This window comes from Abramis brama, assembly GCF_963993115.1.
Source record: "Abramis brama genome assembly, chromosome: 2".
Classification (NCBI taxonomy): domain Eukaryota; kingdom Metazoa; phylum Chordata; class Actinopteri; order Cypriniformes; family Leuciscidae; genus Abramis; species Abramis brama.
The window spans coordinates 26,014,248-26,035,460 of NC_139964.1; the positions used below are offsets into that span (position 1 = coordinate 26,014,248).

The window sequence follows — 21,213 nt, forward strand, 5'->3', positions numbered from 1 at the left end:
CACTTTCAAAACATTTGCTATTGGTTTGTAATGTCATTATAGCCTACATGTTTGGGCTGTATTCTTGTTGCATTTACATTGTGTTGACCAGCAGGAGTCTCCAGCATAAGATGTTTTTTTAGCACTTGATCTGTAAAATTGCATAATCTTGCTTTTTTTAATATAAGCAAAAAGCAATCAGTGTAGTTTTAGGATAGAGTAAAATAGCTTTAAAAGGTTTATTGTGACACTTTCATTTACATTTTTTACTACACATTATAAATATATTTACAGTGAAGGGTTAGTCCATCCCAAAAATGAAAATGCTGTCCTCATTTTGCTAATAAACTATCTATGGTTCACGCACCTCTGTGAGTCTATGCTATCCTTACACATACATGGCATTAGAACACTGTCATTTTATTTTAAATCTATCTTTGTAAAACATGACACTAAAATAAGCATGAAATATTTAAAAAAAATTGACATTTAAGAAAAAAAAACTTAATTTCATTTAAGAAGTGACAGGAGCAGACTCACATTGGCATCGGTGAAAAAGCAACTGGTATTGCTTTAGTAAGTATTTTCTTTTTTCAAAAGATCTCTCAAATCAAGGAGTTCCAGATGCCCAAAAAGCAGACTTTACTGTTTCAACAAAACCTGTGCCAGCTAAACATCTAACAATCTCAACTGCAGTTGTCTCTTTACACTGTTTTCTGACCAATGATTGTGCACACAGGTACTTTCACTTATATATTTTATGGATATGATAAGACATGCACGGTTGAGTGACACACATGTACACAATTTCCTGTGAAAACCCTTTCGCAAGGTCTAAAATATAAACACAGGCAAAGTTATGTCAATTAATTGGTCAGGCAACACCCATTTTTACGAGTTGACATAGCTGCTATATGCAATGCCCAAGCTTAATGAAACTTGAGACACAAAGATAGCAGGATATTCTGAGGACGCACACCAAGTTTAGTAAAATTCTGCCAATAGAGGGCACTACAACTAAAAAAACAATTATAACTTCGCAACCGTATGATCCATGAAGTTAAAAATTGGTATGCGTCTTCTTTGGTGGACGTACTAACATATCCTCTAATATGACTCAGATACTTAAAAAAAAAAAAAGCCCACCAGCAGCCAATTAAATTTCAGCATAATAACATCAAATCTGAATGACCTAGCATTACAAAAATGGATATATTTCTACATTTTGTTAAAATTAATGTGTTTTTGTGAACAGAATATGGACAGATTTCTTAAAAGAAAAGAGAACTTCATTCTCATGTAGCAGTGCCGAGCGGGTAGCTGACAGCAGGAAGAAGAAGAAGAGACAGTTACTTGTCTAATGTTTTCACCTTTATCAGAGATCCATAGTGTCCTCTTCCTCCATGTCTGGTAAGTTGGGACAAACTGTCAATTGAAGCTACGGTTCCTAGCAAACTAAAACAGCATCTGACACACACAAAAAAAAATCACCCATTACTAGTAAGTAAGGATGGAGAATATTTAGTGTCCGAATAAGCACTGAAGGCTAGCTATCTTGTGGCTGACATAGTAGCCATGTCAAAAAAACCAAAACAAAAAAACGCCACACAATTGCTGAGACTGTAACCTTACCAGCATGCAAAGCCATTGTTAATACCATGCTAAGGACCACAAAGAAAGCAGCGAAACCAAATATAAAAGGTTCCCCTGTCAAACAATACAATTATCAGGCGAATAGATGACACATCTTCAGATATAGAAAGATTGGTTTTGAAAAAAAAAAGATATTAGCGGGCACGCTCAGCTCTTGGCAAATGTTCGTTTCGTAGATGGCGATAGTATTAGAGAAACTTTTATTTTGTAAATCAATGCCTGACAAAATAACAGAAGAAGAAATATATTGTGTGACAACAGAGTATCTAGAACAGTGATGGCAGGAAGGACTGTCTCAGTTTATGTGCTGACGGGTACGGACTGCGAAGGGCTTCTTTAGCAGAGTCAGAGTGCAAAGCCCACATGTGAAAGCCACTTGCTGCTTTTTACATCCAGAAGCACTGGTAACAAAGATGTAGATATAGTTCATTTCATCAAGGCGCACCCACTGAAAAGGCATCTTTTTTCGATTTTTTTTTTGAGGAAATGGGAGCAGAACATCAGATCTTATTACATAAAGTCATTTGATGGCTATTGCGAGGACCAAGGGCCAAGCTCACCCTCTTTTGTTGAATAGGACCAACTTCATGTTTCCCTTGTGTAATGCACACTCAAAACAGCAAAGTCCTGTGACATCATATGACATAAGATTCATCTAAATTTAAATGTTAAATACAAGTCCACACATATTAACAACAAACTCTAACTTTCAGTGAAGATTCAATATGGACTATGCTATATAAACCACATCATAAGATACATTTCAATAAGTTTGTTAATCATCCACATGGGCCATTAGCGCTTGGACCCTGACTATTGCGGCTATATTTGTTATTAGGGATGTGCCAATACCAGTATTGGTATCGGGTCCGATACTGCACTCGTACTTAATAAATTGCTCCCATACCAAAAAACGATACCATGCAGCCCAGGACAGTGTTTGTAAACAGTAAACAGTTGGGAAAGAAAAATCGTGTGTAACAGTATATTGGATCCGTGAAGCTCTTAAAGTGACAGCAGCCTAATATAGGACTACTTGCTGCTTCCTGTGTCCTTAATGTTAATCTAACAGCAAAGGACAAAGAGAAAATCACTCACTGCTTTTGATTGAATAACTTTTGTAACTTTAATAAAGATTAAACTATATTTAATTTATAAGGTAAAGACAATGCAGTGTTATTTTACATTTGATTATTCTATTTCTGTACCTGAAAAACCTGAAAAGCAGTGTTTTAAAAATTACAAATGCAATGATAATACAGGTATTGCATCGGACTCGTTTTGGAAAAAAGTGGTATTGGTGCATCCCTATCTGTTATTATAATAGGAATGTTGATGATGTTGCAGAGGCTCCCTCATGAAGGAGTGTTCACCTGACCAATTTTTCCCATTGATCTTTTCTCAGACATGGCCTCCTAATCACATAAACAGATTGACTACATCAGACTTTTACAATAGCTGGTGGGTTCTCTGGTATGGTATGACCACCTTCTCTGATGCTGCACACAGAGACTTGTTGAAAGGCTTGTCTCTTGTGTGAATTCTCATGTGAATATCAAGCTTTTTTTCATGTTGAAACTCTTTCCACACTTGTAGCATTTCCATTCTTTCCAGTGTGACTTCTGATGTGACATTCAAGGTTGAATTCTTTTGTAAAACTCTTTCCACACTCAGAGCAGGTAAAAGGCTTCTTTCCAGTGTGAATTCTCATGTGTCTCTCAAGGCTTTGTTTCACTGTGAAACCCTTTTCACACACAGAGCAGGTAAAAGGCTTCACTCCAGTGTGAATCCACATGTGTCTCTCAAGCTTTTGTTTCATGTTGAAACTCAATCCACACTCATAGCAAGTAAAAGGCTTCTCTTCAGTGTGAAGTATCATGTGACATTTAAGGTGGTTTTGCTGTGTGAAACTCCTTCCACACTGAGAGCATGTGAACGGCTTCTCTCCAGTGTGAATCCTCATGTGAATATGAAGTTTTTTCTTCTCTGTGAAACTCTTTCCACACTGAGAGCAGGTGAAAGGCTTCTCTCCAGTGTGAATCTTCATGTGACTGTCAAGGTTTTGTTTCACTGTGAATCTCTTTCCGCACTGAGAGCAGGGGAAAGGCCTCTCTCCGGTGTGACTTCTCATGTGAATCTCAAGGCTTTGCTTCATTGTGTAACTCTTTCCACACTGAGAGCAGTTGAAGGGCTTCTCTCCAGTGTGAATTCTCATGTGACATTTAAGGTTTTGTTTCTCTGTGAAACTCTTTCCACACTGAGGGCATGTGAAAGGCTTCTCTCCAGTGTGAATTTTAATGTGGCTATCAAGGTTTTGTTTTACTGTGAAACTTCTTCCACACTCAGAGCAAATGAAAGGCTTCTCTCCAGTGTGGTTTCTCATGTGAATATCAAGGTTTTGTTTCATGTTGAAACTCTTTTCACACTGAGAGCAGGTGAAGGGCTTCTCTCCATTGTGAATTCTCATGTGAATATAAAGTTTTTTTCTCTCTGCGAAACTCTTTCCACACTGAGAGCAGGGAAAAGGTTTCTCTCCAGTGTGACTTCTCATATGAAAATTAAGGGTAGTTTTCACTGTGAAACTCTTTCCACACTGAGGACAGGTAAAAGGCTTTTCTCCGGTGTGAATTCTCATGTGACACTCAAGGCTTTGTTTTACTGTGAAACTCTTTCCACACTGAAAGCATGTGAAACGCTTCTGTCCAGTATGAACTATCATGTGCTTTTCAAGGCTTGCTTGCTTGGTGAAACATATCCCACATTGATTGCAAGTAATATAATCTTCTTTCAGTTCCTTCAGACCTAAAATAAGCATAAACAAAATCAAAGGTAAAAAATTTAATTTAAGGACAATAAATGCGAGATAGCCAATGTTTTAGATTTGCACCCATTTTATTTGCAACAGATGTCATTGGTTTATCTTTGACATACATAAATATTGTTAAATATTAAATATTTCATCCTCAAGTTCTTGTTATTAAATCTGATATGGCGTAGCCTTTTCCTCTATTAGACACTGTTAGGCTCAAGATACACCTGGTACTAACATCCATCTCATTTGTCTAGGGCTGCAAGATATTGGAAAAAAACTGATTTAGAAAATATATATATATATATATATATATATATATATATATATATATGATATAAATTGCGATATGAAAAAACTTGGGATTTGAGTGATTAGGTGTTCACAACTCAAACCTCTTGTAAGCTTAAGGTGAACAGAGCTTCCTCAAGAACCAATTAATTTTTTGTTAATTTTTGTGTCACGCAGCATGTTCAAGCTTCTGCAAGAACCTATTAGGTTCATTCTCATGTCACGCAGCACGTTTGAGCTTCCTCAAGAACCTATTAGGTTCGTTTTTGTGTTACGCAGCACATTTGAGCTTCTGCAAGAACCATTGAGGTTAATTCTCATGTTATGCAGCAAGTCTGAGCTTCCTCAAAAAACAATTAGGTTCATTCTTGTGTTACGCAGCACATTTAAGCTTCTGCAAGAACCAATGAGGTTCATTCTCATGTAATGCAGCACGTTTGAGCTTCCTCAAGAACCTATTAGGTTCATTTTTGTGTTACGCAGCACGTTTGAGCTTCCACAATAACCAGAAAAAAGAAAAAAAAGAACCACAAAAAATTCAAATATTTTATATATCAGGGCCAGTTTATATAGGCTACACTATTTTTTTTTATTCAATGGCAAGTCAGTATTTTACAATCAAATACATAATTACAATTAAAAAGCATTTTTAGTAAACGTTTTAGTAGGCTATGTGACAGGAGCAGCAAGAGCAGCCTATGGGAATCTGTGGGAAGAACAAAAAAGCTTTACCTTGTGCCATCTTGTCTGTCAGACATTAGTTCCATCCGGTTCAACCCGTCAAACGCACAGATTAAACGCATAGCGCGAACACAGCAGCGAGTCGACGCAAGCGCACTAGATCAATAGCGCTTCAGTGGAGCGCACGGCAGCTTCTACACATGACATTGACCAGCGCTGGGTTGGTATGTGAGGGGGTTGATCATTTGTACTTACAGTAAAAATGATCCAGCAGCTGAGTTACAGAATAACTATTCAGCACACGGGTAAAAAATATTAAGAATAACCCAATAAAATTACCCAACAGGCTGAACCCAGCATTTGTGTTTTTAAAAAAAAGAAAAAGAAAAAAACCTTACACGGTCCTTCATTCGTCCATTCTTGCCTCGGTGATGACTGGCATGTTTTCGTCTCCACATCTGGTGTGGTCTGGTTGTTTTCATGAAGCTCCATCATTATCTCCAGGAAATGTTCGATCCAGTATAATTTTCCAGATCGCTCAGTCATTTATTCTTCCTCTTCTTCTTTGGGAATTGACTGCAGCTTGAATCCAGAGGCGTTACACTACTGCCATCTTCTGGGTTTTTCCCTCCATCATATTCTCCTCATCAGATCTGTCATTGTTAAAAAAAAATATTTTGTCTGCAAATTATATGTTCTATATAGTTTCTAAAACCTGAAAATATCAGGAAAAAAAGTATTATTATTATTTTTAGTTTTAGATTAATACATTCCTTGATTTTCTTCCTTTTAAAAATCATCACTTTGGAAAATGGAAAACTCCATTTTGTCCCCCATTTTTCAACCTGCTGTACAGTGTAATCATAGACAGTATGAGTGTAATAGCAATGTGATTATTCATGAGATAGTGTTTGTTTATTTAAAGAGCAGACCACAAGGGCAGTTATCTAATAGTGTTACCAATACAAAGAAAATAAATAAGAAGCAGACGAAAGGACTGAAAAGAGTGTGTGCCACATACGTTTATTCACATAGCAAATTTATATTCATATAGCACATTTAAAATATTAATTATATATTATTCAAATAAACTAATAATAAAATTGTGTTATTTTTCATCACAGATAAATCTCTACCTGGTATGTTTTTTTAATAGTCAACAAAATAAAACAGCAACATACATTTCACGTGTGTTTACTATAAGAAAACAAAACCAGACCAAAGCTGAAAACTTTTGTGAAACGTTTATTTAGCTGTTAAAATAATGTAATCTGTACATTGGAATAAAGCATTCAAAAACGTCATTATGGTATCAAAATCTGACTAGGCCAAATATTCTAAGGAATGTTCTTTGATGACTCTTTTGAGTACACATACAAAATAAGATTGAATAAACAATTTTTCTGACCAACGTTTCTATGTATGGGTACAACTACAGCACCAAAACAAGGGAGTAGTAATTTCCATTTAGGAATGGACAGAAATAGTAAAAGTGATGTAAATAATATGCCATTGATGTAATTTATTCTTTCTGTCAATTCACTGCTGGTAAAATGGGCTTTCAATAAAACTTGGCTGTCTATGCAGTAGAAAGGCAAAACATTAAAAAGGTGCTACCTGAATAGAGGAAACAGAGAGAAAAGGCTGTTGTCTTCATAGATATCATATAATAAAAGCTAGATGTCTTACGGCAAAGTCTCTTCCGGCATCACCGTTCGGCCATCTTGTCACAGGCAGGCTTTCTGGCGGGCTCTTTGGTACCTGATGTAAGGTGAGTGATCAGCACGAACACAAATACTCTTTATCTCGCTGAAATCTTGACGGTTTGGTTTATTACAAACGTTATTAACGTGGCTATAATTCCGAATGCTTGAACATGTATGTTATAATTATTCATATGTATGTAGTGTCATAACTACATCTCTGACGTTTATAACAAACCAAACTGTTTGAAAATCGGTAGAAAGTTATAGTTATTTAAAAGTACATGCACCATTAAAACACAATGTTACGAGTGAGCGAGCTGTCTGTGGCAAGATGGCCACCACATGTGGACGTCGACCTCCATTGGCCAGGAGCGCGCACGAGACATCTAGCCTTTATTATATGATATCTATGGTTGTCTTCTCTTTTGCCAAATGGCTAGGGAAACTTCAACACCCATAATGCACTGGGCATGTTGCCATCCAAGGCCACACCCACCAGTCTGTTGACGCCTAACCAGAGTCAAATACCACCTTGCTTTAGTAGGTAATACTCAGAGCCGGACAGTAACGGAGTACATTTACTTGAGTACAGTACTTAAGTACAATTTTGAGGGATCTGTACTTTACTCGAGTATCATTTTTGGGGAGTACTCATGGCTTTACTCAAGTACATTTGAGAGGCAAATATTGTACTCTTTACTCCACTACATTTCTATCCATAACCGTGAGTACCCGTTACTTCTTCTAAAAAAAAAAATAAAAATAAAAAAAGAAACATCTCGGAAACCCTCAATTTGTTGTTTCCCTCTCAAATGTGATTGGATTGTGCAGGCGTCACTGATTGGGACAGCCTATCAGCAATCACCTTCAGATTTCCGCCAAAGTCAACTCCATGGTCAGATTTAGATAAGAGACGAAACCATGGACTAAACAATGGATGAAGATGCAGCAGGTCCATCCCGGGAGCGATATTTTTTTTCCAGGATGGTAGGGGAAGACTCATGAATATTCATTAGGGAAGTCATCCCTGATTGGTCTTAATCCCAGTGACGGGTAGGTTTAGGGGCGGGGTTAGGGAGGTCATAAGACCCCCAGTGACGGGTTGGTTTAGGGGTGGGGTTAGGGGTAGGTCATCAGACCAATCAGGGATGACTTCCCTAATGAATATTCATGAGTCTTCCCCTACCATCCTGGGAAAAAAAATATCACATCCCGGGAATGTGCCAACCCGTGCCCCCACCTCGCCAGACTATTTCAATTTTCTGAACAACTTAATGATATTTTTCGCTTCAAGTTGCTGTGCTTACCAATGTAAGCACTGTGGCAGTAGTAATGCAATATTTAGAAAATGTACTCTTGTACTCTTGATACTCAAGTACTTTTAAAAACAAGTACTTTAGTACTTTTACTTAAGTAGACATCTGACTGTAGTACTTTTACTTGTACTTGAGTAAAATTTAGCAAGAGGTATCTGTACTTTTACTCAAGTAATGTAGCTGTGTACTCTGTCCGCCTCTGGTAATACTTCTTAGCAAATGTTTTACTTTTAATGGTGTCGACTTGTATTGAATTCAAAGAGTAAACATTTAGCAAGAGTGAGTTATTTTCAGTTTCCAGTGAAGGATCCAGCGCATTGTAGGCAGTGGCTAAAGGCTGCAAAGAATCATAAATATGGAGAGAACGCCACGACTGAAAATCTGAAAAACCTCTTTGTTTGTAGTCAACATTTGTAGTCAATTATAATCAAACTATGACTACGAATACAGTGTTTTAGGCCAAATGAAGGGGAAAAACTGAAAGAAACTGCCGTTCTGTCATTTCAACCCAACCCCCAAAGTACACGTTGCGTACAGGTAAGAAAGCTGTTGCTATAGTTAAATTTTTTACCATAATACTGTTATAGTATTATAGTGTTATAGTAGGCATAGTACAATAAAATTTTCATTGATAAACCTACCTTCACAATAACAGTTCAGTTAATAACTCTCTGTCTATCCCGCTGTCCCAGACAGCAACAGTGTCGGCCCAGATCTGGCCCACATCAGGTACACATGGTCCTTGGGCGGGAATACAAAAATCCAGAAGTATAACATGTCTTTTTCACAAAAGCCTCAAAGCTATTAAAAGTCTGCCAATAAACGTGAAACAAATAAATGTGAATTTATTGGTCCATGTAACACAGAGAATGACTTGCTCATTTATACATACTACCGACATTGTAACAATACAAAGTGGGTTGAAAATTGGCAAAGTTACACTTTAAGGAAAGATTTGGCTGGATCAATTTAAATGTGCATTCTCACCTCTCCTACCATGATGATTTTTAAGCAAAATAATGTATCTGGGTTACATTTGTAAGTGTGAAGCTGTGTATGGTGTTGGCCCTCATGAGATCCGTTTTAGTGGATGTTTTCCTTGGGAAGTGAAAGACAATTAAGAGCAAAATAAGTGGCATTGAACGAGAGAATGAAGAGCTCCATCCCTGCTCCAAACACAGCCTTCCTAGCTTCCTCATGAACCACCCAGAAATGTGTACTATTTTTTTTTTAGAAGGAGTGGGCTCCCTCCAAGCACTCATGCTGGGTCCAGAGTGAGAAGAGGTCTAGGACTCGTAGGCCTTGCCCACCAGTCTAGATGTCATCTGACATGGTTTAGAGGGCAAGACTGGAGCCTTCAGAGAAGACGTCGGATGGCCTGAAGGAGCCTGAGACCTAAGAGGGATGTAGCATTTGAATGTCGCAGACTGAACCCTAGCCTATCTGAACCACTTGACTACTGTTAAGACCGGGACATCAAGGAGAACAAATTTCTCCTTATCTTTTATCCTTGACATGTTCAAGCTCAGAAGCCTCTACGCGGTGACCATTGCAACCATGGGTCGGCAGATGGCACGGGCCGTCTGCTTGGTGGCGGGGAGGGTGAGAGGTATTTCAGGAGGTCAGACTGATAAGCCTGCAAAACCACCATAGTGTGCAGAGCCTGACCTTGCCCACCAGTCTAGATGTCATCTGACATGGTTTAGAGGGCAAGACCGGAGCCTTCAGAGAAGACGCCACACCAGGGGAGAGATAGATCAAGTGCCTCTTCAACCCAGGGCATTTTCTCATTCCAGTCCCTCCACATTCGAGGAAAATCGAAGCAGTGGAAGTTACTAAGCAATAGTACCCACAATCTCTACATAAGAATGTAGACTGGGGAGAAACAGAAGGTTCATGAGTGAGGAGCATCTTTGACCCACCAGGAAATGCTCATAAAATCTACTTGGAACAACTTCTTCTAACACGGGGATAACGGTGAAGGTGGGCTCACTGAACGTGTCCGCTTCAACTCTTGTTACATCTAGCTCCTCAGAGCCAGATGCCATTAGCATGCCCTCGGCCAGGGATACGTTTCCCCAAAGCATTGTTAGCCAACTATGGTCGCAAGTTCCATCGTTATCAGCATAGTTCAACGAGTCTGTGTTTCCCGAAACCATCTATCTAATGAACATTCAGAAACAGCTTTGCAAAGCTGTGGCTGAAACGACAGCTCTCGACCTGTGGTTAGAAGCAGTTTCTTGTTTGCATGACATGTGGACTCAATAAATCCTTATCTGGGGCCAAATAAGCAAGCTGACATTCAGTACAACCTGTGTCTTTTATTTAGAATACATAAAAAATGTCATTTACCTCTTTTAGTTCAGAGATTTGAAGCGTTGTTTTCGAAGAGTGTGCATATGCGAACGTGCTCTACTACGTAATAACGAGCCTATAATCTGGACATAAATCAAAATTAGTCCTCAGATGCCATGTCCCTAATTTATAGCAAAAAGTCTAGTATTAATTCGATCTCAAACGATTAATTAAAAGTAGTTATTACTTCACCAAGTTTGTGACATCATTAACCAACGTGGTTGAACGACAACTTTGGGCAAAATGGTTTCAGGAAAACAGTTGTGACTAGCTAGTTGATTTCTTCAATGATGCATCGTACCATGGTAGTTAAGCAGCGAGTTTTGTCGTTGTGTCGAATGGCTAACGATGCTTTGGGGAAACTCACCCCTGGCCGAGGGCATGCTAATGGCATCTGGCTCTGAGGAGCTAGATGTAACAAGAGTTGAACACACCCCAGATCGGAAGAAGCTGCAGAGCGACTGCCAGCCGGCACTGGTACTCAACTGACTCAATTTTTAAATGATTAAATGAAATTATGACCAGGGCCGTGCACAGGGGGGTGGCCCGGTGGCTAGAGCCACTGCCCCTCTGCCCTCATCGACTGAGGTGCCCCTCTTCCCCACCCCCACCGCTCCGCTCCGCTCAAAGCATTCCGCTGATTCCGCTAATCCGCTCCAGGTTTTCCCGCTCGCTCCGCAGCATCACTCACAGTATACGACAGTTCACGAAAGCTGTCGCATGAACAGGTAGGCTATGCAAGACAGTGGTTGAATCTGCGAAATTAGTCATAAAAACATTAAAAATCTTACTGACCCCAAACTTTTGAACGGTAGTGTATGTTTTCTGACCTTCATCAGCTCCTGTGGCAGATGAGGATAGTGATGAGGTTCATGAGAGAGCCCCCAACCCCCCAATGACATTTTTATGACAGCGAAGCACTTCGCTGTGCTTCGTAGACAGAGTCTGGCATGGCATAATTGAAAAGCGTTTTCTTTCTCGCGGAGGGCGCTTGTCGGAAGTTTAAAATCATTGGTTACCCGTAAGCCAATCACATAACGTTTGGTTATGGCGTGTGTTATGCGCATGCTCAGACGCATCTAACTTCCACTGTAAACACATGTATGATGCGAAAACAAAACCATCGAGCGAAATACCAGAGTGAACATGGCTGTGAACGACTTTTGCAGATTATGTGAAGTAAATCTACGCATCCATGGTACAATCAGCATCTACGTCACGGCTCTCAGCCCGCCCTCTGTTCGTTGATTGGCCGGCTGTTTTCAGGCCGGAGGAAAACAGAAAGCTATTACGCTTTCTCAGACTGAATACAGAAGCAAAATGAAATTGAGCGGAAGTAGGAAGTCTGACATAGTCAGACTACCCCAGTCCAGCCCTGTGTACAACATATCCACGTTCTTAGAATTAGCTGCTTGTCTAATCAAATTATTGTACTCTCGATCAGATCTAATACAAATAACTAAATTTTCTGATGTTGGCACACTTTGTAGTGTGCCAACCCCCCCAAAAAAACAAAATAGTGCCCCTTTTTTGGTTTAGGCCACTGCCCCTTAAAATGTCTGTGCACGGCCCTGATTATGACTATGGTTAACTAATTGTAAAAACTATTGGTTAATGCATTTTATTTAGGTCTAGTTTTCCTTGTATCAAATGTTTACATTTTACAATGTATTCTTGCTGAGGTTCAGCTTCTCCCATTATAATGAACAATAGAAGCACTTGCTTGAGTAGGGGTGTAAACGTGGCATCCCGAACAAATTGTCCCATTGGTCTCTTATCAGTTATGGCCTCCTAATTACATAAAATATTGACTACATCACTCTCCTCTGATAGCTGGTGGGGTTTCTGGTACACTACGACTTCATTCTGATAGATGCTGCACACAGGCGGAGGAAGAGATTCCCCCACTCTGTTGAAAAGGCTTCTTTTCACCAGTGTGAATACTCAAGTGTCTCTCAAGGCCTTGTTTTACTGTGAAACTCATTCCACACTCTGAGCAGCTGAAAGGCTTCTCTCCAGTGTGAATTCTCATGTGAATCTCACGGGCATATTTCACTGCGAAACTCTTTCCACACTCAAAGCAGGTGAAAGGCTTTGCTCCAATGTGAATTTTCATGTGTCTCCCAAGGTTGTTTTTCATTGCGAAACTATTCCCACATTGAGGGCAGATGAAAGGCTTCTCTCCAGTGTGAATTCTCACGTGATACTCAAGGTTTCGTTTTACAGCAAAACTCTTTCCACACTGAGGGCAGGTGAACGGCTTTTCTCCAGTGTGAATGGTCATGTGACTGTCAAGGCTTTGTTTCAGTGTGAATCTCTTTCCACATTGGGGGCAGGAGAATGGCCTCACTCCAGTGTGAATTCTCAAGTGATTTTCAAGCTTTTGTTTTACTGTAAAACTCCTTCCACATTGAGGGCAGGTGAAAGGCTTCTCTCCAGTGTGAGTTCTCATGTGACTTTCAAGGCTTCGTTTCACTCTGAAACTATTTCCACATTGAGAGCAGGAGAACGGCTTCTCTCCTGTGTGTGTTCTAATGTGACGTTTAAGGTATTCTTGTTGTGAGAAGCTCATTTCACACTGAGGGCAGATAAAAGGCTTCTCTCCAGTGTGAATTCTAATGTGAACTTTAAGGCTTTGTTTGGCTGTGAAACTCTTTCCACACTCAGAGCAGTTGAAAGGCTTCTCTCCTGTGTGAGTTCTGATGTGAACCTCAAGGCTTTGTTTCAATCTGAAACTCTTTCCACACTGAGGGCAGGTGAACGGCTTCTCTCCGGTGTGAATTCTCATGTGCTGCTTAAGGCTTCCTTGTTTTGTGAAATGCATCCCACATTGTTGGCAAGTGATATAATCTTCCTTCAGTTCATTCTGATCTAAAATAAACATTGAAAAAAATCAATGTCAAAACTCAATTCAAGGACAATAAATTTGAAATAGCCAATAGCCAAAGTAACAGATCTGCAACACAGACCACTGGCAGAATGTGACATAGGTATGTCACAGTGAGGAAATTTTCCCACCGCATAAACTTGCAACAACAACAGTTTGGGATTTTGAATACGTGCTCGCTTTTCACTTTCGACTTTGAATTTGCTATCATGGGTGCTCTATGGATAGGCCTATAATTCATGGGCATCAGGAAGCCGCTATCTATATGCAGGGTATTGAAATCGCTTTAGAATGCGCACTTACTTCCCCATTTGCGATCATGTGTACTCTGTGTATAGAGGCTTTGTACACTGTAAAATCCAACAGTTGTTCAAACTAACACTTTTGAGTTCAATTTACTTAATGTCTTAACTTAATTGTAAACATTTAGTAATCTGTACTGTTGACATACTATTCCTTGTTTACTCCAAGCTACCAAGTTAAGATTAATTGATTGGTTTGAGTACCATTTTGTCAAAAAAAAAAAAAAAAAAGTTTTAAGGCGGGGCAATTCTTCATTCTCATTCCCTCCAATTCTGCACTGTTTGAACTCACCATTGTGGTGATCAGTGTTCCCTTTGGTTGGTCACTTAGAACTTCATTTATATCATTGTAATTATCTTCCTATAGATGCAGCGATGCAACAAGAAATCCGTTATTTGGTTTCAAAGGAAGGGAACTAATAAATAGGTTGCTTTTAAAAGGTTACCTATCTTCTAACTAAATCCTTAACTAGTCTATTTTTCATGTTGAATTATGATCTTTTAAAATTTGAGAAAGTTTTAATTGGGTTGATATAATACCTTTATATGTGTGACAATATTTTGCAATTGACCATGCTTAAGTCACTAACAGATTTCAACATTCAGCATGCAAAACACAACAATGGTAACAATTAAGCCTACATTTTATTTATTAGTTACTAGAACTCTTGTGTAAGTGAACTATACTAACTAAGCATTTGTCGATACAACATACTACTCCTATTTCACTTTACTAGTTTTTTTTAAGGTAATTGGTTTGCATGCTTTTTTTAAGACTAACTAATTAGATTTTACAGTGTACAGTGACTGCACATTTTACAAGATAAGATAGTTGTCAATGACGCTAAGGATCTGTTGCGCACCAAATCCACCGCCATCGTCCTGTCAGTCATCTCTCCTTACTCGTTGCGTGATAAGTAAAAACTTGTCCAACTGAACTAAATAGTTTTTATTTCTATAAAAAATCTAAACAACAGTGCACCACGGAGGCCAGGTAATGTAATCTGTGTACAGCCGAACACTGTGCAACAAAAACTACTGCAGCAAGCCTAATGTGACAGTTTGTCTTTGACAAGTTAAATCTGTCATTCTAATGTTCTTGCTATTAAATCTGGCAAGACTTATACAAGGTTATTATCTTTTAGATTCATTTTGCAACAGCATTTTCCCTCTATTAGACACTGTTAGGCCCCATTTGTCGGCTACTACCAAAATCCAACTCACTTGTTTGTCAATAAACTGGATCCAAAATGTATGATTTATTTGTAGATGGTGCCCTAAAGAAAAACTGCATTATCCACATATATAGAGTGGACATATTGCAATTTTTGGATTTTTTTTTCAATTCAATTTTGAATTGTGCTTCTTGTTGCTATGCAGATTTATAGTGAACTATTATGTTGTGTAAATTTTAAGTCAATATAGGGGTAAGATTATAAAATTAAATATATATATATATATATTTTTTTTATTTATTTGGTGAGTAGCTTTAAATGTGTAATAAACATGATAATATACTGTCAGGGATAAAGGGATGTAGTAGTATCACCCTTAAGGCGATTTTTTATTATTATTATTCTGTGAAGTAACTTTAACTTAACATAATCACAAGTTCATTGTGTTTATAGTAAGCAAGCTATGGATCAAATTCATCACTGTCTATTACAATGAAATTTTGCAGCTTGCAAAAAAAGGCCGTCAATGAAGAAGAATGTCTGCTTGCAGAGTGTAGTTATGATTTTTACACACACGAAAAAGGAATGAATTATCAAATATCCAAGCATCTAAAAAGATCTTTTTCTGCTGCACTTGCCTTCATGGTTTCAGTCAGCTAATTTAAAAAACATATAAGTTAGTTACTATTGTGGTCAACTGAACATCTGAAGTAACAACACCTTTCTAGGCTTTACAGGCATAAATAATTTGACACACTTGTATGTATTAGTCACAAACAACAATTAACAGAATTAACACACTAATTTGTAACATATTTGAGTCTTTGTAACTTACAAATAACCCACTTACACAGTTCTTTATTCTTCTGTTTAAGGCTAGGCGACTGGCAGGTTTTCGTCTGGACATCTGGTACCTGTGTGGTCTGGTTGTTTTCATGCTGCTCCATCTTTATCGTCCAAGTTTATTCCACAGATAGCTCTCCATCAGTCAGTAACGAGATTTTACAACCACAGCTGGTTTGCTTTAAAATAACAACAGCTTTAATGTAGTCACAGGCGCTTTAAAAACACTGCTTCGAGAAGATCCGAAACGAATCTGTGATTCGGAGCGCGAATCAAACTGGGCAGGTCACGTGATTTCAGCATCGAACGAGGCGTCGTTACGTCATGTATACTGGCGAGGGCGTTGATCTGATGAACCCATGAATGAAAACGCCGGTGTAACATTTTAAGTAAATAAACTGGATTAATACATTGGTCATAAATTAATTCTATTCAGAGACGGAGTGTGTAGTATATGAAGTAGTGAGTGACACACTGACTAGCACCGTTTGTTGCTAATGCTTGGAAAAACAGGCGAATAATAGGCTCGTTTGAGATGTGCCATGCCTGAAATTCAGCCGAGACTATGAGGCTGTGAGTGAAAGAGTGAAAAGGTGGATCAGACACCTACGAGATCAAAGGCGGATATCCCGGGATTCACACTCATGCACAGCATTGCTAATAAACTGGATGCAATTTAAATTCTGTTAAATAAATATGAACAAGACTCCAAAAGTACTTGTTAATTTAATTCGAAAGACGTGTTTATCAATCATTTCTGCTTTAATCTACATGTTTTTATATATTTTTAGAAAACAATCATATCCTATGTAAAGAGATTACACTGTCCGAGAGTTTGGGTATTTTCACACTCACACATAATTTATACACATAAAAACATGATATCAGAGTTTTAAAATCAAATCTTTTAAAAGAACAATACATCGCGGTTGTTTAAAGGGATACTCCACTTTTTTTGAAAATAGGCTCATTTTACAACTAGAGTTAAACAGATGAGTTTTACCGTTTTCGAATCCATTCAGCCGAACTCCAGGTCTGGCGGTACCACTTTTAGCATAGCTTGGCATAGATCATTGAATCGGACAGGACCATTAGCATCTCTCTCAAAAAAATGACCAAAGAGTTTCAATATTTTTCCTATTTAAAACTTGACTCTTCTGTAGTTACATTGTGTACTAAGACCGACGGAAAATGAAAAGATTTTCTAGGCTGATATGGCTAGGAACTATACTCTCATTCCTGCGTAATAATCAAGAAACTTTGCTGCCGTACCATGAGTCCAGCAGGCGTAATGATATGACGCAGCGCCTGAAAATAGTCCCCAGCTTGGTAACTTCCAACATGACCGGGACTAAGTTTGTCTAACCTATTAGACCTATTTTCAGGTGCTGCATCATATTATTACGCCTGCTGGACCCATGGTATGGCAGCAAAGTTTCTTGATTATTATGCAGGAATGAGAGTATAGTTCCTAGCCATATCAGCCTAGAAAATCGCAACTTTACATTTTTTCGGCGGTCTTAGTACACGATGTAACTACAGAAGAGTCAAGTTTTAAATAGGAAAAATATCGAAACTCTTTGGTCATTTTTTTGAGAGAGATGCTAATGGTCCTGTCCGATTCAATGATCTATGCTAAGCTATGCTAAAAGTGGTACCGCCAGACCCGGAGATCGGCTGAATGGATTCGAAAACGGTAAAACTCAACTGTTTAACTCTGGGGGAGTTGTAAAATTAGCCTATTTCCAATCAGCTTTTGATCAGCGCCCCGTCGGTGGAGAGCAACTGCAGAACCCGACGTGTCCGCCTCGTTGTCGCAAGAGTTTTTTGACATACGTGTGAGCATTTATTCATCTCACTGGCACAAAAACAGATTCACTATTCCTCAAAATGGATGAAAACAGTGAAACGCAAACTCAGAAAATTAAACAAACCTGCAATAATTAAATATTTAAAATTACACTGATACACTTAATGTATTTAATCTCAATCAATGTCTTTGCTGCTGACATCCGATGATCCAATTCAACCATAAGGAAAAATGACTTTAGATAAACATCACATGTGATGTTTGAACATCAAAAAAACACAGTGGACTGAAGAGCTTTTGTCACATATATCCTTACCAATGTCATACCTGTAGGATTTTCTCTTCTAAAATTTCTTCAAAACATATTGTCAACTAAACTATTCTGCAGAATTAACGACTTTATTCCACTATTCATTTCCTTCTCTCTGGGCCTCGAGTTAGTTCACGTAGTGTTTTAGCGCAGCGCGTCTGTGTTGCACGTCACACGCATCACACACGACCAGCGTCGGCCAATAGTGAGCCTACGTGTGACGTACAACACAGATCAGGGTTCGTACACTATTTCCAAGGTCAAATTCAAGCACTTTTCAAGCACTTTCCAGGTCCATTTTAAAGCTTTTCCTAGCACCTTACACTACCGTAAATTACATACCAATACATAGTTAAAATTATTATTTAGTGCTTTTATCACATCAAAAGAGATAAACAGCCAAATGTTTCATAATAGCAGAGGGCTGCACGATATTGAAGAAAAATGAGATATGCGATAACTCATTAAATAATGCGATATTCAATATGCGATACGATAATGCTTAAAGTGTGTCAAATTAACTTAAATTATCTTTAAAATGATATAACCTACACATACGTGTTTCACATTCTTTTTGTGATAAGAAAATATCCCTACAACTTCTGACAGTGAACATCAGTGTTTTACTGTAGCATAAGAAGTGTTATTTTAACATCACTGGGGTTTAGGGGTTCAGGTTATCCTACATTAGGTTTATTTAACAACAGAAACTGATTAATCAAATGTAAAAATAAACACTGCTTAGTTTTCACTGCATGAATTAAATATACTGATTCTTATTAAAGCTACAAAAGTTAGCCTATTCAGCCAAAGGCAGTGAGTGATTTTCTTTGTCTTTTGTTCATGACCCCAGTTATTGCAAGCCGTTGCGATATGCAATTATGCATATTGTAATATATACATTTGCAATATTTCGATATATTGTGCAGCCCTAATATTTAAGCCAATCACAAGTTTTATTCTTCAAAATGTATCACTAAGTATATAGCCTAAAGCAGGGATAGACAACTCCGGTCCTGGAGGGCCACTGTCCTGCAGAGTTTAGCTTCAGCCCTGATAAAAACTCACCTGCCTGTATCTATTTAGTAATCCTGAAAACACTGATTGCCTTGTTCAGGTGTGTTTAATTAGGGTTGGAGTTAAACTCTGCAGGACAGTGGCCCTCCAGGACCGGAGTTGTCTATCCCTGGCCTAAAGCATATGAATAATATACTTTTCATTATATTAAAGTCCAAATATTGCTTATCAGATAATGTGATTTATAGGCTGTAAAACTGAATTAATTTCAAATATGAAGACTTAATATTTGAACAGAAATATTTGACAGGGCTTCCCGTTTTGGGACACATTATTGATATAGACTAGAGATGCACCGATTACAATTTTCTGGGCCGATTCCGATTTCCGATTTTTCATTAAGTTTGACCTGCCGATACCGATTTTAGCCGATTCCGATTTAAGTTTTTTCTAACCACTTTACAGCACACACAAATATTTATTTTATATCTTTTCTGTAATAGAACATTTTTCAATTTGCATAGTTCACACACATACAAAGTGCAGTGTTATGGAAGAACCATTTCCTTTTCACATTCAATATTCAATAATTTTTTTATATATGTATTTAGCAAACTAAACGGCTGTATGAAAACAGGGAATGGCAATAAAATAATATATAAATAAAAAATAAAATAAATATAGCCTTGCAGTATAAAGATATTTCTCAAAGCACACACACAGGCCTATTGCAATCACCTGTACAGACTGAATAATAAAACAAGTTTAAAAATGGGTACATTTTCTATAAATATTAGTCTTCGTTTTCTTTTCTGACATAGCCTACTCCAGTTCTTGTTAAAACACGCAAATTCTGTGCATTTTGGGCACTTTTTTTTGTGAAACCCTATTTAGGCTATTTTGTCCATCAAAAGTGTGCTTTCCCTTTAATTGAGCGTGAGCAGTGCAGCAAATAGACTCGGCGCCGAAACACGCGCTTCACTGCTCGCGACGCTCCTGCTTGACGCTCACGCGCTGCTCCTGCTCCCGTTGTGAATGCACTCAGTGATTAACATGCACGCCGAAAAAAAAAAACGCTTGCGGTCTGAACGGACGTAATTCACAAGGTTTTCTACATGTGTGTTCTGTGTGCACGTGTGATGCTGATGTTGCGCGATGTTAATCATGCGGCGCCCAAGTGCATTTGACCGGCATAAAATCGGCATTTATCAGACCGACCGGCCGGTCGCCGGCCACGGCCGATCACGTGAAAATCGGCCAATTCCGGTCACCAGCCGATCAATCGGTGCATCTCTAATATAGACAAGGTTTGAACAATATCTGAGTGCACAGGCACCTGCCTGATAAATGTATTTCATTGCCAAGATGTCTTGGGCCAAGACATAACGTTAGCTAATACATTTACTGTAATAGAGCAGAGTAAATATTGCATAGGGCCATCCTAAACCTTACAGTAACAGTATAATACTTATGACACTGACTGATTTCAGTTCAGCAATCAACGACTGTTGTTATGCACTGGGCTAACGTTTGCAGGTTAATTTGCACGTTACAGTTCTGTAATTTTGGCAATGTTCACTGCATATTCCACAAATGAACGTGACATAACGGACATGCAATACTCACATTACATTATCACACCAAGTACTCTCAGTCACTAATGGCCCTTTCAGATAGGACGCGGACCGCGCTGCGCTATGAAATGAAACCGATATATTTCAATGGCTTGCGCCGCGCGACTCGATCCAAAGCGGAGCTCAGCGAGCTCACGCGCACGCCGCGGTCAAAGTTAAAAATAGTTCAACTGTTGCTACTGCGTGGCCAATAAAAACGGTGCATCCAAACAACCGCGGAAATCAAAACGAAAACTCCGCCTACTTTTGCTCTGGCCAGCGTTAACGCAAATCAATCTGTATCTGATTCTGAAGGGCTACATTTTTTTTTCCATTTAATAAAGAACTATTTCGTCGGAAAGATATTTCTTGTTAAAGAAATACAGTTACAAATTCAAGCATTTTCAAGCATTTTATCCAAAATTCAAGCACTTTTCAAACCTTGAAAACACAACATCAAAATTCA

General features: G+C 38.5%; 2 protein-coding genes across 3 annotated transcripts; both read right to left on the bottom strand.

Annotated features, from left to right (window-relative positions):
* Positions 1-191: 191 nt before the first annotated feature.
* LOC311078196 (uncharacterized protein) lies at positions 192-5,987 on the bottom strand. 2 transcript variants are annotated; one of them, XM_084106912.1, is made up of 2 exons: positions 5,465-5,589; positions 192-4,434 (listed from the first exon to the last, which is right to left on the bottom strand). In XM_084106912.1, exons 1-2 carry the CDS (start codon positions 5,472-5,474, stop codon positions 3,200-3,202), a joined length of 1,245 nt encoding a protein of 414 aa, XP_083963038.1. In that variant the 5' UTR covers positions 5,475-5,589; the 3' UTR covers positions 192-3,199. The 2 variants fall into 2 exon arrangements, with proteins under 2 accessions (XP_083963038.1, XP_083963037.1); XM_084106911.1 differs by lacking the exon at positions 5,465-5,589 and adding an exon at positions 5,812-5,987 and having other exon boundaries at positions 196-4,434.
* Positions 5,988-9,262: 3,275 nt separating this feature from the next.
* Positions 9,263-16,245, bottom strand: LOC311070704 (uncharacterized protein). Its single transcript, XM_084094715.1, has 2 exons — positions 16,005-16,245; positions 9,263-13,661 (listed from the first exon to the last, which is right to left on the bottom strand). Exons 1-2 carry the CDS (start codon positions 16,099-16,101, stop codon positions 12,652-12,654), a joined length of 1,107 nt encoding a protein of 368 aa, XP_083950841.1. The 5' UTR covers positions 16,102-16,245; the 3' UTR covers positions 9,263-12,651.
* Positions 16,246-21,213: the final 4,968 nt, after the last annotated feature.

Coding starts and splice junctions, on each gene's coding strand:
- LOC311078196 (XM_084106911.1), bottom strand. CDS start 5,959: ATGACTGAGCGATCTGGAAAATTATACTGGATCGAACATTTCCTGGAG. Junction 4,435..5,811: donor ATGGACGAATGAAGGACCGT/GTAAGGTTTTTT, acceptor TGCTTATTTTAG/GTCTGAAGGAACTGAAAGAA.
- LOC311070704 (XM_084094715.1), bottom strand. CDS start 16,101: ATGGAGCAGCATGAAAACAACCAGACCACACAGGTACCAGATGTCCAG. Junction 13,662..16,004: donor ACAGAAGAATAAAGAACTGT/GTAAGTGGGTTA, acceptor TGTTTATTTTAG/ATCAGAATGAACTGAAGGAA.